The sequence below is a fragment of the Ilyonectria robusta genome (genome assembly GCF_021365365.1).
Source record: "Ilyonectria robusta strain PMI_751 chromosome Unknown BGZ61scaffold_3, whole genome shotgun sequence".
Taxonomy (NCBI): domain Eukaryota; kingdom Fungi; phylum Ascomycota; class Sordariomycetes; order Hypocreales; family Nectriaceae; genus Ilyonectria; species Ilyonectria robusta.
Window position 1 is genome coordinate 2,342,624 of NW_025764437.1, and position 14,305 is coordinate 2,356,928.

At 55.0% G+C, this 14,305-nt stretch overlaps 6 protein-coding genes across 6 annotated transcripts; 5 read left to right on the plus strand and 1 right to left on the minus strand.

Annotated features, from left to right (window-relative positions):
- Nucleotides 1-860: 860 nt before the first annotated feature.
- Nucleotides 861-1,874, minus strand: BGZ61DRAFT_134456 (uncharacterized protein). The gene has a single exon (XM_046237196.1). The coding sequence runs from the start codon at nt 1,672-1,674 to the stop codon at nt 991-993; it is 684 nt and encodes a 227-aa protein (XP_046109854.1). The 5' UTR covers nt 1,675-1,874; the 3' UTR covers nt 861-990.
- Nucleotides 1,875-3,737: 1,863 nt separating this feature from the next.
- BGZ61DRAFT_134460 (uncharacterized protein) lies at nt 3,738-4,522 on the plus strand. The gene has a single exon (XM_046237197.1). It carries the CDS (start codon nt 3,895-3,897, stop codon nt 4,411-4,413), a length of 519 nt encoding a protein of 172 aa, XP_046109855.1. The 5' UTR covers nt 3,738-3,894; the 3' UTR covers nt 4,414-4,522.
- A 2,230-nt stretch (nt 4,523-6,752) lies between these two features.
- Nucleotides 6,753-9,531, plus strand: BGZ61DRAFT_342522 (uncharacterized protein; the record flags this gene model as incomplete). The annotated part of the gene is made up of 3 exons (XM_046239512.1): nt 6,753-8,133; nt 8,191-8,857; nt 8,910-9,531. The coding sequence occupies 3 exons, from the start codon at nt 6,753-6,755 to the stop codon at nt 9,529-9,531; spliced, it is 2,670 nt and encodes an 889-aa protein (XP_046109856.1).
- Nucleotides 9,532-9,784: 253 nt separating this feature from the next.
- Nucleotides 9,785-10,552, plus strand: BGZ61DRAFT_134525 (uncharacterized protein). Its single transcript, XM_046237198.1, has one exon. It carries the CDS (start codon nt 9,997-9,999, stop codon nt 10,462-10,464), a length of 468 nt encoding a protein of 155 aa, XP_046109857.1. The 5' UTR covers nt 9,785-9,996; the 3' UTR covers nt 10,465-10,552.
- A 293-nt stretch (nt 10,553-10,845) lies between these two features.
- On the plus strand, nt 10,846-11,523 carry BGZ61DRAFT_473711 (uncharacterized protein; the record flags this gene model as incomplete). Its single annotated transcript, XM_046248489.1, has 2 exons — nt 10,846-10,985; nt 11,040-11,523. The coding sequence occupies 2 exons, from the start codon at nt 10,846-10,848 to the stop codon at nt 11,521-11,523; spliced, it is 624 nt and encodes a 207-aa protein (XP_046109858.1).
- A 515-nt stretch (nt 11,524-12,038) lies between these two features.
- Nucleotides 12,039-13,416, plus strand: BGZ61DRAFT_134612 (60S ribosomal protein l15). The gene is made up of 3 exons (XM_046237199.1): nt 12,039-12,183; nt 12,419-12,575; nt 12,653-13,416. The coding sequence occupies exons 1-3, from the start codon at nt 12,097-12,099 to the stop codon at nt 13,018-13,020; spliced, it is 612 nt and encodes a 203-aa protein (XP_046109859.1). The 5' UTR covers nt 12,039-12,096; the 3' UTR covers nt 13,021-13,416.
- The last annotated feature ends 889 nt before the right edge of the window (nt 13,417-14,305 follow it).

Below are 14,305 nucleotides of genomic sequence, written 5' to 3' on the forward strand. Positions count from 1 at the left end.
GGCCTGGTAACCCTGGTCCATGGCAAAGTCATCAAGGCCGGAGGTTGCCACAAGAAGTCCGAGTGGCGTCTCCCCCTCTCCGGCCGGATTAGGAGTAGAGGGCGTGTGAACTTTAAAGCCCCAATTGAGTCTGGCCAGCTTCTGAGCGAGTCGATTCTCCAATTCGACAATGGCAGCAGGGGTTTGTAAGCGGACCCTGGCATCGTGGATGCGCAGTGCTACTCCCTGTTCCAGCGGACCATAGCCACCACCATGGCACTTTTGAGGTCTCGTGCTGCTCTGCCACTGCACGTGTGCGGGACCGGCGAACGGCGAACGTCTAACAGCGAGCTACATGATAGATTCATGCGAATCTCGATGTTCAGTCTTGTAAGATGTGGAGGGCGCCGCGCAGGAGATGGGGCGATGGAATTGGACTCAGGCGTTGCTAGGTAGTCTCCACGAAGCCTCCAAGGAGCCGCGGTAATGATCGGCCCTTTGACACGGACGATCCCCCGGTCCCTAAATCAATGTCGCACGTATGCAAGCGGAGTCGCTGCCCGAGAAGCACCTGTCGCGAGGGCATGCATCGGGGGGCCGGGCGGATGCATGTGCTGCGGCGGCGGATGCTGTACACTCAGGTACATTTCTGTTCGGGGGGCCACGAATGAGGAGAAATCCGGGGTAAACCCCCGCCTCGACTGACACCCAATTGACGGGCCAATGGCGGGGTATCTCCACTTCTGCCATGGGCCTCCTCGGATCACCGATCACCAATAACTACAGATCCAACAAGTCCGCGGCGTTGGGCACGCTTGGGAACGCTTGGGAAACGCGGCCGACTGCTTTGGTGAACTCTCTCCGGCTAGAAGCTCGAACGCACCTGTAGCCGCTATCCCAACCCCAATCCACTGCGCTTGAATTGCGTTTTGCTAAGTGGCCCGCTACAACATAGCGAGCACGGGCTGGTGCAGATCGACGCTCCAGCTGACTGGGAACAACGGCAAATCCCTAGCGGCGTTCTTCCTGACAAACCACAAACCAGCGCAGGTCAGACAGATTCTGGGGAGAAGTCTCGATATGCATGGCTTCGCGGTGACATGCAGGCCTGATACCCCACGTTTGTTGAACTCGATCTGCCATGGACCTTGCACGCCGTGGCTCAATTACGGTAGTAGCCCTGAGCGATCGCACCAAACGTACCTCGGCAGGCATGCAAGTCATCCCCAGCTTTCCCGCCCGGCTATCCATCCGACAATGCCAGTTGCGCTGTGGGTGGACGAGAGCCTCCCAATTCCAGCCAAGCAAAAGCAGTTGGGTCCACGGCCCAGTCCGGCGAGCTAAATCCGGGGTCAGTAAGGGGTTCGTTCGTTCGAGCTGCCAAAGGCACACGCCCGAAAGCACAGCGCGTGACGCGATGCATCCGTGGATCCGTATAGTCACTTCGACCCTGCAACGCCTGCCCCTGCACCTTGTTCTTCGCCACACCGCGAAGTCCGGTGTATGCTGCGAGCATGTGGCGCTGCCAAACAGAAATTGGAGGCTTGACAGATGGTGAGCAGGTGGACCGCGGATGCTTGGCGCCACAATGCTCGAGACCCGGAATACCTCACTCGTTTGGGGTAGTTTAAGCAGCACCGCGTATACAGCTCCATATACGATGAGACAAGTCAAGTGCGGATATCGTGGCCACATCCTTTACCGTCAATTCTTTGCGGTAGCCTGACATTGTCATTTCTCGGGCCTCGATGCTGGGGCGATGATGAATTCCCTGTAGATATCACCCTAAGGCATCAGCAATTGCAAGTCCGTGTACGAAGCCTCGAGGCAATCCCTCCATCGTGAGAATCGCCTCCCGCATACGTCATGAAGCATAACCGTCTGCATCAAGCTGCAATGGCGTATGTTCAATGGTCAACCGTCATTTGGGTGGGGAGCAAGACGCAGTCGACAAGGTTACACAGACGACCAACCGTGCCTCCCGCAGGCCAGTGATGATCGCGGCCTTGTGTGGCGATCGATACTTTCGACAGGACAAAGCCGAGCCGCGTGCTAACCTCCAGCAAGTGGGTGCCAGATTGAACGGCCCTGGTTCATGGACAGGGTCGGTTTGGCAGTTGGAAACCCGACTGGGCAATGGGCAAGCCACCCAAGCAATGATGGTTTGCGCATCGCGCAACGTGCGCAGGGCACGGCTGTGGCCCCCGGACAAAAGTGTCAAGGATGGGATGTAGGTGACGAGAGCCCTGTTCGTCCAGACTGCCAATGGGAAGATCCATTTCCGGGTTCGCTTGCAGGGCCACAGGATGATCTACAGGGCTCGGTAGAAGGAGATGTGATACCGGTATTTAAACGAAAGGGCGATACTACTAGCATCGGCCAGTGCATGAAACTGAGTATGAGCATGGGTACTCGCTGTGGTCCGAAAACTCGCACTGGAAAATGGGGAGAGGGCAGTTGGGCATAACTGACAAAGGAACGCTTGGTTTCCGCCCCCGCTACAATGTCAGTTGTCTGATAATGACGGAAGGGAACTGCCGCAGCTGGGCTATGATGATGTCGATGATGATGAATATTTCAGGGATGACGATGCCTCGGGTGTGAGTAGGAAGAGTCATCCCTCCATCCAGGATAGGTACATCAATTGAGCACCGTGTATAAGTTGAACCCGCCACTGTACGTCAGGGCACGAATGTCGACTTTACTACCTGGTCTAGACACGGCACCTCAAGAGGGCCTTGCCCTCGGAAACCAGGCCCTGCTCAGGGATTGTCACTCGGGTGAAATGGCGGGGTGTTCCTCAGTCTGCCGGCATGATTCGAGGAGGGACCGGAACGTGTTGAGCGGGAGGTACGCAGTAACGTGGTTAACAGCTCGCAGAGTCAACGACGGCAGGAGAATCTGGAGTTGAGCTGCTGAAGTGAGGAGACTTTGCTTTGCTTCCTCACGCCACTGCAGAGAGGAATGCCACTCCGATGAAGACTGCCCTGCCACAACAGCCTACAAGGAGAGAGATAATCCGGCCGCCGTCCAGTATCGAACCCAGTAGAACAGCGCCATTGCCATCTCCGGAACTTGGAGTGGCGGCGGGGCTAGCATCCTGCTGCCCTCGTCGGCTCGTCCGCATCGATTCACCTGATGCTCTGCTGCTTGGGTGGTCGGGCTAGGTGGGGTGGTCGATGAGCTTCTTCCGAGTAGCACGTCTGTGGAGCATCCAATCCGCTTTCACTGCAACGAGACAAGGCCTGCACGTACAGACATGGCGGCATCCAACCCACCATCCACCACCCTCCATGCGCCGCCGACCATCCGCCATCCATTACAACTTCCACGGCTCTCCACCACTTTCTTGAATCTGGCCGACTCCCCTCCCGTTGCGTGTCCTTTGGGTCGAAGCAGGCCGGATAACGGGTGCGAGGGGCGTGAGTTGGCCCAGGGTCGCCGGTTGGTCGTTTCTGACGCGGTTGTGGCTGTCCAATGCAACGGAACTGATCCGTCTGCTTCCCCTGCCCGCGCATCAGTAGTTGCAAGTGCCAGCCTTTCCCGCACGACCTCCATTTGTCCAAGCCGTCGCAACCATTGGTAGGTAGCTTTGTCCGCCCTCCGGAAGCCAGGGTACATGATGTGACCCCCGTCCTGGACCGTTGTTGAAACTCCAAGTCCAGCCTTGGTCAGGGGGCGCTCGATTTGACCTTGCAATACCGTGCTGTACCTATGTATGTCACTGGTCAGGAAGGTGGAGGAAATACCAAGCCAGTGTCCAACCCGCTGATTTCACTTGGGCGTCATGGGCATTGACTGCCGTTCCTTGCGCCCATGGGGATGAACTCAAGGTGGCCTGGGCTGTCGCTGAGTTGATGCATTGAAGAGAACCCCAGCTACTTAAAATACACTACCCCGGCGCCTGAGAGGGTCATGGGAAGCTCCTCAGGTCTTTGTATCCGAACTTCCCATGACTGGCAACTGGCTACTGGCTCCTCTGCCTCTTTGCACTTTCTGACAAGGTCCTTTGTCTCATTCCAACGTCTTCTGTGTTCACTGCTGTGCGAAGCGGGAACCGTTGGTCGATGCCCTCGCCAACCACATCGCATCCCCCCAGTACCGTGCCACCACGACCATTTCATCTCCTCCACCACACTCCTGCGACATCCTGCCCCTCCGACGCGAGACAGCCAAAAAAAAGCATATCACGATCAGCTCCCCGCCCCCTCTCAACACACCCGCCCGTGCAACATCCAGGGTGCTGCGAAAAAGCGCCCACGACCTAGCGTCGAACACCTTCTTAGCAGTCGCCCGAAGCTCTCAGTTAGCTCTCCCCAGACCTCCGCACTGCGACCAAATCGGCACAGTACCAATCCGGCTACTCCAACCACGGCTCCAACCAAGGCTCCAGCCCAATTCCTGGGTTCGCTACCGCATTCTGGCCTGAGCTGAGCCGTCAGATCACCATCATCGTCGCAATTGCTGGTGGTCACAGACTAAACGGCCAGACTTTTACTTGGGGGTGTGTATTAACGCCTGCCCGCCATCCCACCCCTCATTGTTTGTTTTTTCCCTCTCTTTCATTCCTTTTTTTTCTTCTTCATCGTCCCGAACATCGTGTGACGGAACAACTCGAGGAAGCGGCTCACCTATATCCCATTCGCCGTCTTCACGCACGCCACACAAAGCATCCAAGCTCGTGGCCCCTCTCCGAACATCGCACTAACCTGCCTTTCTCTCCATCAGATCCTAGGCAACGGAGCGTCTCCTCTTCTGCTGCTAACTCTTTTGCATCCATTCTGGAGCTCTTCTTCTCCACCCTCCGCCCCTCCACTCCCCGCTCCACTCGTCCTTCTCGTCCTTCTCGTCCCAAGAGGCGGACCCCAGAAGACAAAGGTTGCTAGGTATTAGCCTCGCCTCCCCAGTCCACATCCGCCGTCCTAGAACTTCGCAGACTCCAACCCCGGTCGCCTGTCACGCCGCGGCTGCGACCACCACAGTCCCCTAGACCCTAGCCCCCCAAACCTACCTTAGGTACCTACCTCAGGTCCCCAAGTTCCCTGCTGCGCCGCTGTCGTCTGTGCAGCAGCACCCGCACCCGCACCCACCACCAGCTCTCAGTCCCCCAGCAAGCTCCGGGCGGCAGTATTCCCCCCCTCCCCCCCAAAGAACCCGATAATCTATACCGCCCGGTGCCGCCAGCCCTTTCCAAAGACGCCCCAATTCGCAAAGCACCACAGCACCGCGGGCACCTGGTCTCGTGTCGCATCACACCTCAACACAACCTTACGCATCGCCGCCGCCGCATCAGCAGCAGCAGTAACAGCGCCGCGCGACGCAACGCAACGCTACGCAACGCGACGCAACCTCTCTGCAGCCCTCCGCTGTCCTCCCCCGCCTTCCGTCTTCCGACCACAATCCATCCTCTCCCCATCTCCTTCATCCTCCTTCTCGGCCTTCCGTCTGCCTCTGCCGCCTCCCGCCTCCCGCTGTCCTCGCTCCTGTCAAACACGCCCGTTTCGTCACTGTCGCTGTCAACCATCAACCGTCAACTGTCGCCCCGTCACCGGCGTCATCGCCCGCACCGTCTCTGACGCTGTCGCCGTCGCGCTCTGTCGCTGCTGGCCTGACATTTGGCATTTGACCATTGACACTGACTGACTAGCCTGCTCGCCACCGCCGCCAGGCTCTCTTGTCGCCGCGCTCCACGACAGGTCAGCCCCGCGTCATTCTCTCGGTGTCCGTGGCGCCGGCTTTGCGCCCCTGCTTGCGAGCCTCTTCGTCGCCAACAATGGGCCTCGACTAGTTCCCTTTGTCGCCGTAGCTCTCCCCAGCCAACCCTTACCTCCTCCATCTATCACTTCCTTCTTCTACCTTCGGACTCCCGCTCACGAATGGGTGCTTGCGCCTGCCCCTCTTCTCTCCCCGCCTCACTGATTGCTTGAATCTTTTTTCCTTTTGGACCTTGGGTTAGACGCGCCGGTTTAGACAATCTTTATACCCTCATCCTTAACCTCTCCGACACTAATCGCCTTCCCCCCGTACCTTACCTTTCCGTCGACTCGCATATTGTCGCCACGACGAGTCGCCACTCACGAAGCCGCCTCGCCTCAGCCCAGCTGCAGTCTTCTCTGTTCTTCCACGTTTCATCTGTTTGTTACGACCTAGAAGTTTGGCCCATTTGACGCCCTACCCATAGACATACCCTGAGATTTACGTCTCTGGTAAGTGAACGTCCCCTGCACCCCTCCCGTCGCGGTCATGCGCCGCTCCCATTGAATGAAACTGCATCGCGCTCTGGCGCGACAAAGTTGTCGCCCGATTGTCGCATTCATGAACACGGCTGTGCGGTCGTTTTCCAAACAACCGCGCCCGCTCCGTCTCTACATTCAATGTGTCACGGGGTTTCGTTTCCCCTCACCGAAACAGACCCCGACGTGACCATTCATCTCATCGCGTTTGATGCAGCAACAAGCACCCATCATGAGATCAGCCAACTGACCAGTCACAGATCTTTCCCCGTATATCCCCGGAATAAAATCAATTCTCCCACCTTCTCACTTCACCCCTCACTATCTCGTCACTTCCGAACCTTCAACACCCAACTCACCCAAAGCCTGCCTGCTTTACACATTAGGCGGCCGCACCTCAACCTCAACCCAAGAATCGCCACCTAAAGCACCTGCCGACCATACGTGTCTGTGGGCTCTTCTACCACCCTAACGTTATTTGAACTTGACCAGGAGGCGGTTGGAGGAAGTTGGATCGCCAACATTTCTTCGGCCAGGACAATGAGCTCTGGTCCCCTCAAAACCGGTCCGCCTTCGAGACTGGGCCAAGGGACATACCCTCCGGCTACGGCGAACACCCAGTCGCTTCTTCTGGACAAGTTGCACGCGCGAACCTCAACCCCTGATTCGGAGGCCCTCGTCAGCTCCGACGACGAAGGCGACCATCGTCAGGAATCCGCACAACAGGCCGCGCAACCCCCAAGGCCCGTTCGACGACCTTCGTGGTTAAACGAGACGTCGCAGTCACTCGGTCGCCCTCGCAAGGGGTCATTTGCGAGCAGCTCTATGTCTCCAACCGCATCGCATCCTAGTACCCCATCGGCCGAGACCGGTGCCGGCACATGGGGTTCGCATTCTACTTCGTCCGTCATGGGACGCGCCCCTCCTGGATCTACCTTCCCTTGGGGCACTGGCATATGGAACAACGAGCGCAAGGATCCGCCATCAAGACTCAGTGAGGTTTTGCCTTCTCCGACTTCGACCATGCCCCCCGGCGCTGGAGGCAACTCCTTCTTCGGCGGCGAGACGCAAACATCTCCAGTGTCACGCGACCCCGCCTCAAACTCACAGATACCTTTTGCGATTCCACTCCACCCTACTCCCAAAACCTATCGCTCGCAGTCATACTCCGTTGGACAGCAAGATCCTGAGACGAATCCGGCGGCGCCATCCATGAGCTCCTCTGCCATCCTTGGGCGCGCGCGCCACCCTGGGCATCCTGCTCTGCAACATCGGCCCTCCCGGCCTAGCATGCTGAGTGAAATGGCAAATGATGGATCGATGCTTGGAAAAGTCAAAGAAGTTGAAGACGATGACGATGAAAGCGCAAGCGAGTCGCTTCAAGGTTCTTTCCACCAAACTTCGGAGGCGAAGACTATCGAGATGCTTGCCAGGGAGAACGCAATGCTTCGCCAGCAGCAGCAATATAATGCTCGCATCCGACCTCGCGCCGCGACAGGTGCGGCCTACGTTGGTAACGGCTACGCCCTGAGAGAATCGGTGCCCGAAGAGTCAGACTTTGCCATTGACGAGCTCGATGAAGCCAACGAATCGGGTGAAGCGTTGGCCAAGCGGGCCATGAACAGACGCATGAGCGAGTTTGGTCCAGGACCGATGCGCAGTCAGTTTGCGATGGAGAATCGCAAGAATGACAATGCCAACTTGAAGAAGGCCCTTTGGTCGAGCTCTCTGAACTTCCCGATCACAGATATCTCGCAGAGCAGGCGTCACTCATTCGCCAATATGCCTACCCGTCAAGGATCTATCAGCTCTATCCCGGACTCTGCCTCGGCACTGGAGCCTTCGGCCATGGAGGCGCAGCAAGCCCAGGAATATCCCCCAGGATATCCCGATCCTGCGAGCTTCGGGATCGGCAATAACGGTATGTGGATAATCTCTTTTCCTCGATGTTAATCGCAAAAGCTAACTTTGCCCGCAGCTACGGCATACTTTGGTGGAGGCGCCAACCTTGGGGGTGCGTTCCAGCCCGGCTTCAACAACCAATACCCATCGCCATATGGGCTTCCTAACCCATACACGAACCGGGCCCCATCTCCACACCGTAACGTGTACAGCATCGCGCAGCCTCGACACAATCAGCTTCTCCATATCGTCCTTTTTAAGTGCGCCCGAGCCGATGTATTTTACATCCAAGAGGGCACTGGCTTGACTGTGAAACCAGGAGACCTCGTCATTGTCGAGGCAGACCGTGGTACCGATCTTGGAACTGTCGCCAAGGACAACGTTGACTGGCAGAGTGCCAAGGATCTCAAGGAACACTATGCGGAGGAGCAATACAAGTGGCTCATGATGTACTCTCAAGGCGCAGCAGCTGCACAAGAAGGTGCTGGTGCTGGCCTTCTCGCCTCATCCACCGGTCTTCAAGGGAGCGCTGTTGGAGGTATGGGACCTCAGAATCAACATCACATGCAGGAGCCGAATGCGGGCGAGCTTCGGCCTAAGCTCATCAAACGCCTTGCCCAGAGCCACGAAGTGCATTCCTTGCGGGACAAGGAAGGTCAAGAGGCAAAGGCGAAGAGAGTGTGTATGCAAAAGGTCAAGGAGCATGGCCTCAACATGGAGATTCTTGACGCTGAATTCCAGATGTAAGTCCTAACGCTTGGGGTATGTGATGAGATGTTCTAACCTAAAAACCAGGGATTGGAAGAAATTAACGTTCTACTACTTTGCCGACAGCTATATCAACTTCAACTCACTTGTCACGGACCTGTTCAAGATCTACAAGACTCGAATTTGGATGTCTGCTATTAACCCTGCGTCGTTTGCCAGCCCAACTCTTGGCATTCAAGCCCCCAGCGGCATCGGTCCTGGTGCCGTAGGTGTCACGCGTGCCTCTGGTGGCAACGACCGTCGCCAGAATCAGCAGGTACAAGAGCAGCAGCACCAACCCCCTCCCGCCTTTACCACTGGATCTCGAGATGGTCGTGGGTTCCGGCCAAACTTCACTCAGCCATTTGGAGGTGATCGGGGTCCCAGTCAGCCTTCTGGATACCCGCCATCCAATTACCCATACGGCCAATTTGGAGCCTTTGGAAACCCCAGGAGCAACGTTCCCTACGTCCCTGGCGGCAGCCCCAATATGGAGGGGTTCCCTGGAGGGCCACTCCAGCAACCTGGCGACTTCCAGTCCATGCGACACCGCTTCCCGAACCCGCAGTCTGGACCGAGTCCGACACCGCACTCGCAGGGAGCATCACCCATTGCTCCTCAGAATGACTGGGTGGGATCGTTCCAGGGACTTTCCCTCAATACCCACTGATGTGCTGCCTTCCGCTTGGCTGGGCAGTTACGATTTCTGATTTGTGATGAAGTATGGCCATGCGATCTTTCTGGCCTTGTTCGACAGATGATGGACCAGAGGAGGAAGTGAACACGGAAAGGTGCGGCACGCAAGAACAAGAATTTGCTTCAAGAAGGTTTTTGGTGTGGTCTTTTCAGTTCTGTTTTCCGGGGCGTTTACAAGCAACCTCCTTCCCACAAGGTTGCGATGCAAGATATGTGAGAGATTGTTGATTTCGTCGTTCTACCGATGTTTTGCTTTAGGGTCACGGATCCACGGCCGTATTCACGACTGGAGATAAGGGGAAAGACAAACGACATCCAATGGCTTATTGCTTCAAAGGTTGAGATTATAGACAGAGAGAGAGAGAGAACCGAGGCTTTCGCATTCACGGTGTAACTAATATGCGATCAAAAAGGGACATGTTTGGGTATAGCCGGTATCATGTATGACAAAGATTTCCTTTTCAGTTTGCATCTTCTGTTTCTTCATTCTCTAGGTACTTCTAGGGGTTCTCTGGTTGCATTTATCCAGACTTTAACTTGCTTACGTCGATTATTAAGAGAAAAGGTGGAAAAGACTTGTGTTTGTATTCCTGCGTCCAATCCCAGAGGTGCATGTCTCTTGGTGATGACCATGCCAGATCTCATGTCAGCTGTGGAGGTTGGAGATCCTTATCATTCTCTAGATGCGCAAATAGAACTTCATTTTTTATCAAATCCGTCTCTGAAGCAGTGTCCGTTGGTTTGTTTGAGGCCAGCATTTCGTGGTCAGATGTGGCTGAGTCCGCGAGGATGCGGAACAGCTGCCAGACACTGTCACGGTGGTTCCGCTTTGAGTCGGAGAGGAAGGCGCCAGGGCAACCACATGTGCTCCTTCCTCTTGATAATCCAGCCAAGTTTACCTATTTAGGTTGGTAGTACCTCAGGCACACTGCATCACCGTACAGCTTACACCTTCCTCTCCCTTCCTCCAACTCCAAACAAAAATACGCAAGTCCGTTGAAGCATTCCTTCTACCTCCAATCCGAGAATGCCGCGAACAACAGGGAAGAGAAAAGTGTCTATCAGTGGTGAGTGGCGAATTCTTCACACAACTATCTACGCAAGCATCCATCTGAGCCACAAGCAGACAGCAATAGCACAGATGATTTCGCTCCAAAGAAGGCAACGAGGCCCCCTCGAAAAGCGCCCGCCAAACGAGTTGAAGCACGATCAAGCAAGAACGCAAGCGGCTTGCAAGGAGACAGAATGTAACGCACTCCCATGTTTTTTCAATAGGTAGACATTGCTGATGTTCATATTCAGACGTTCTGGAGAGAAAGTCAGTGCCTCGAACAAACGCAAGACAGGCGTAAACGATGCGAAGAGGCAGGTTCAGAAACAGGGAGATGACCTGGTTGATTTCATCGACGGGCGGTTGATGTCGCGTCCGTGAGTGCTCTATAATTTCTGCACAAGGCTCAATGATTGCTAAATACGATCTAGTCACGGCTTCAACAAGACGACGGCGGGCGAAGAGCTGGCCCCCGACCTCGCACCAGTGTTACCGTGGGTGGCCACCCCACATACCGGCTGGTCGTCTCACGCCCCGCCTAATCCACCAGAGTTGATGACAAGAGCGCTTGACGACCTTCAGGGGATCATCGACACCTACGAGAAAATGAGTACCCAGGCAAACAATATCAAGAAACCATCTTGGATGCGTTGGGAACAGGATGGAAAGGAATTGTCCGAGCTGAACGAACATGCAATGGGCTTTGCAGCACAGACGGTCAACTCGACCATCATGCCAGGATGCCATGGGTACACAACTCAACCACCTGCAAACGCTGGCGACATTGAGAGGGTGGCCTGGGAGTTGATCGAACCAGGAAGATCAAAGAAATCGGAGGAAACATGGGGAACGGCTGCTCAAGAGCAGGTGAAATGTTTTACCGGGGTCTTGAGGCTGCTGCCCCCAAAGAACTAAGCCTCTGTCATGGTGGTGAAGCTGGATCTTGTAAAAGGCGGTTGCTAGGATGGCGTGTTTGCTGGTTTTTACAAGGGGATGATACAACGAGACGAGAATGACACCCGGGTTACCTGCAATGTTGACGATAAATAGTTGATCTCAATATCATCTGCATGGACAATCCTACCTCTGCCGGAACCTCGCTGCATGTAGAACTTGCAGGTGGGTCTTTGCGTTCGGCGAAACATCGGGACCATCTTGCTGACTCATCCTCAAAATACACGCACCAAAATACACCGCTCGGAGGGGGTTTTTTGGAGGGGCAAGTCCTATACCCCTAGTCTGTAATAGGTCTAGCGTATCGCTTAACCCACAAACTGTGCCCTCAATTTTCATCACCTGTCCGGCGTTTGCAAGATTCGAAATTTCGACACACTCGCCTTCTACTAACCCTCGGCAGGAACTTCACCACACAAGCCGGTTTGTAACCCCTCTCCTTCTCCGAAGCCCTTGATCTCTACTCTACAGAGGAGCTTCATTGCAGTCGTTCTTTTAGCTGACATCTGCCGCGTTTTCTCGCCAACAGCAAAGATGGGTGCCCTCAAGTACGTCGAAGAGCTTCAGAAGAAGAAGCAGTCGGATGTCGTGCGCTTCCTCGCCCGAGTGCGCTGCTGGGAAGTACGTTGAACCAACACCAATCTGTGGACGGGCGCCGCCTCTCTCTCTCTCTCTCTCTCTTCTTGCTGCGATGCAAACGAATTCGAGCGTCACGTCGTTGGGAAGAAATTCTTGGCTACGCACACAATCGTACACACAATTCGCCCGCACGCTCGAGATGAGAGAAGGAGAGAGGCATTGGCCTCGTCTCTGCTATACACTCGTTGAACATTATGCTGAGAGTGCATCAATATAGCTCCGTCAATTGACCGTCATCCACCGCGCCTCGCGCCCTACCCGCCTCGACAAGGCTCGCCGTCTCGGATACAAGGCCAAGCAGGGCTATGTCATCTACCGCGTCCGTGTCCGCCGTGGTGGCCGCAAGCGCCCGGTTCCCAAGGGTGCCACTTATGGTACGTTGCCCTCCGCATCAGAGTCCCGAAGATGGGCACACGGGAAGTGCCAGATTGCTAACTCGCTCGCTCAACAGGCAAGCCCACCAACCAGGGTGTGAACCAGCTCAAGTACCAGCGATCCCTCAAGGCCACCGCTGAGGAGCGTGTCGGCCGCCGCTGCGCCAACCTCCGAGTCCTCAACTCCTACTGGATCAACCAGGACTCTACCTACAAGTACTACGAGGTTATCCTTGTCGACCCCCAGCACAAGGCCATCCGCATCGATCCCCGCATCAACTGGATCGTCAACCCCGTCCACAAGCACCGCGAGTCCCGTGGCCTCACCGCCACCGGCAAGAAGTCCCGTGGCCTCAACAAGGGTGGTCGCTACAACAAGACCCAGGCCGGTCGCAGAAAGACCTGGAAGCGTCACAACACCCTGTCCCTGTGGCGATACAGGTAAACGACCACTCTTTTCGGTCGTTGCTGGTGTGGTTGGGGGAATTCTTTCTTCCAGGTACTGGGTCTGCTTTCGGCATTGCATGCTTGGACTCTGGGGAGTCGGGAACCTTGTTTGGTAGCAAAAAAATATGGAATGGGAATAATTCCTTCAGAGTAAACAATGGTTCTCCGCCTGGAAATCTTGGTGACTGCGGTCATGAAGTGCTGCGTTCCCTGTTCCGTGACATTCTCTACCCCGTACCATATGCCTTCCTACCGTGACTCTAGCTTTGTCCCTTTTTTGTTCGTGGAAGTTTTGAAAACGATACCTGCAAGCTTTGTTGAGGATTCAATGTTAGTAATTAGACAGACCACAACCAATCCTACCTCAGCCTCGGACTGCTTGAGACTCCATGTTCAGAGAAAACTTTTCTCTCATCTTTTTTTCATTAGTGTGTTGGATGATCGCAGAACTAGGTCCACGGGATTAATTTCCAGAGACCCAATTACGGCTGAGGAAGGAGGGGGAATTCACACAAGAACGGCTACGAGAAATTTAGCACTTTTACAAAAGTTACAAACAGAGAAAATCAAGTAATGAGCAAGACCTGAATTTAAAGCCGAGTCTAAATACAGGTAGGGGCATCCTAGTCACCCCTCAGTCAGGAAGCCCAGTCAGCTGTCCATCCTTTGGGACTCTGCCCACGCCCCACTCCCTTGTGAAAAGCAAAATCAACCGTCCCAGAACTCATACAAACTTAACGAAAAAAAGGGGGTATCCTGACTCTGCTTCCCGAAATCCCTCCAGCTAAGTAAGCTGACCACGTAGTCGCAATTGCGAATTGTGAGAGGTTTTGTGCGACAGGGAGCTGAGCAGATCCCCCAAAAGTACCAAACCGAAAGTGACCTGCAGTTGCTCAGCTTTGGACAAGGGCGGCAGTACCGTTTTGCCTCGCCCAAGCTGCAGTGTCGGCCACAGTTCGCAAAGACTGAATCCAGTGTCGTAACGCATGCAAATCGCATATGCCGTGACGATCATGCCAGAGAGCTTATCGTATGCCATGATGCAGACTTCTTATCGTTGAATAGACGTGTCGAAATTCGTAGAGAAAAAAGCATCCAAACGAAACTCGCAAAAAATCAAGAAAGTTTGAAATAAAGCAATTCGTCTATGCCGATGTGTGATCTTGACGATCCAAGTACATGTACAAGCCCTGGCCGCACTCCACTGATCTCGAATGCTGCTTTGTGTCCCCTTCATAAGCAGCTTCCGAGAAGCAGTGGCGGCCAAGGCAGTCGACTGTAAT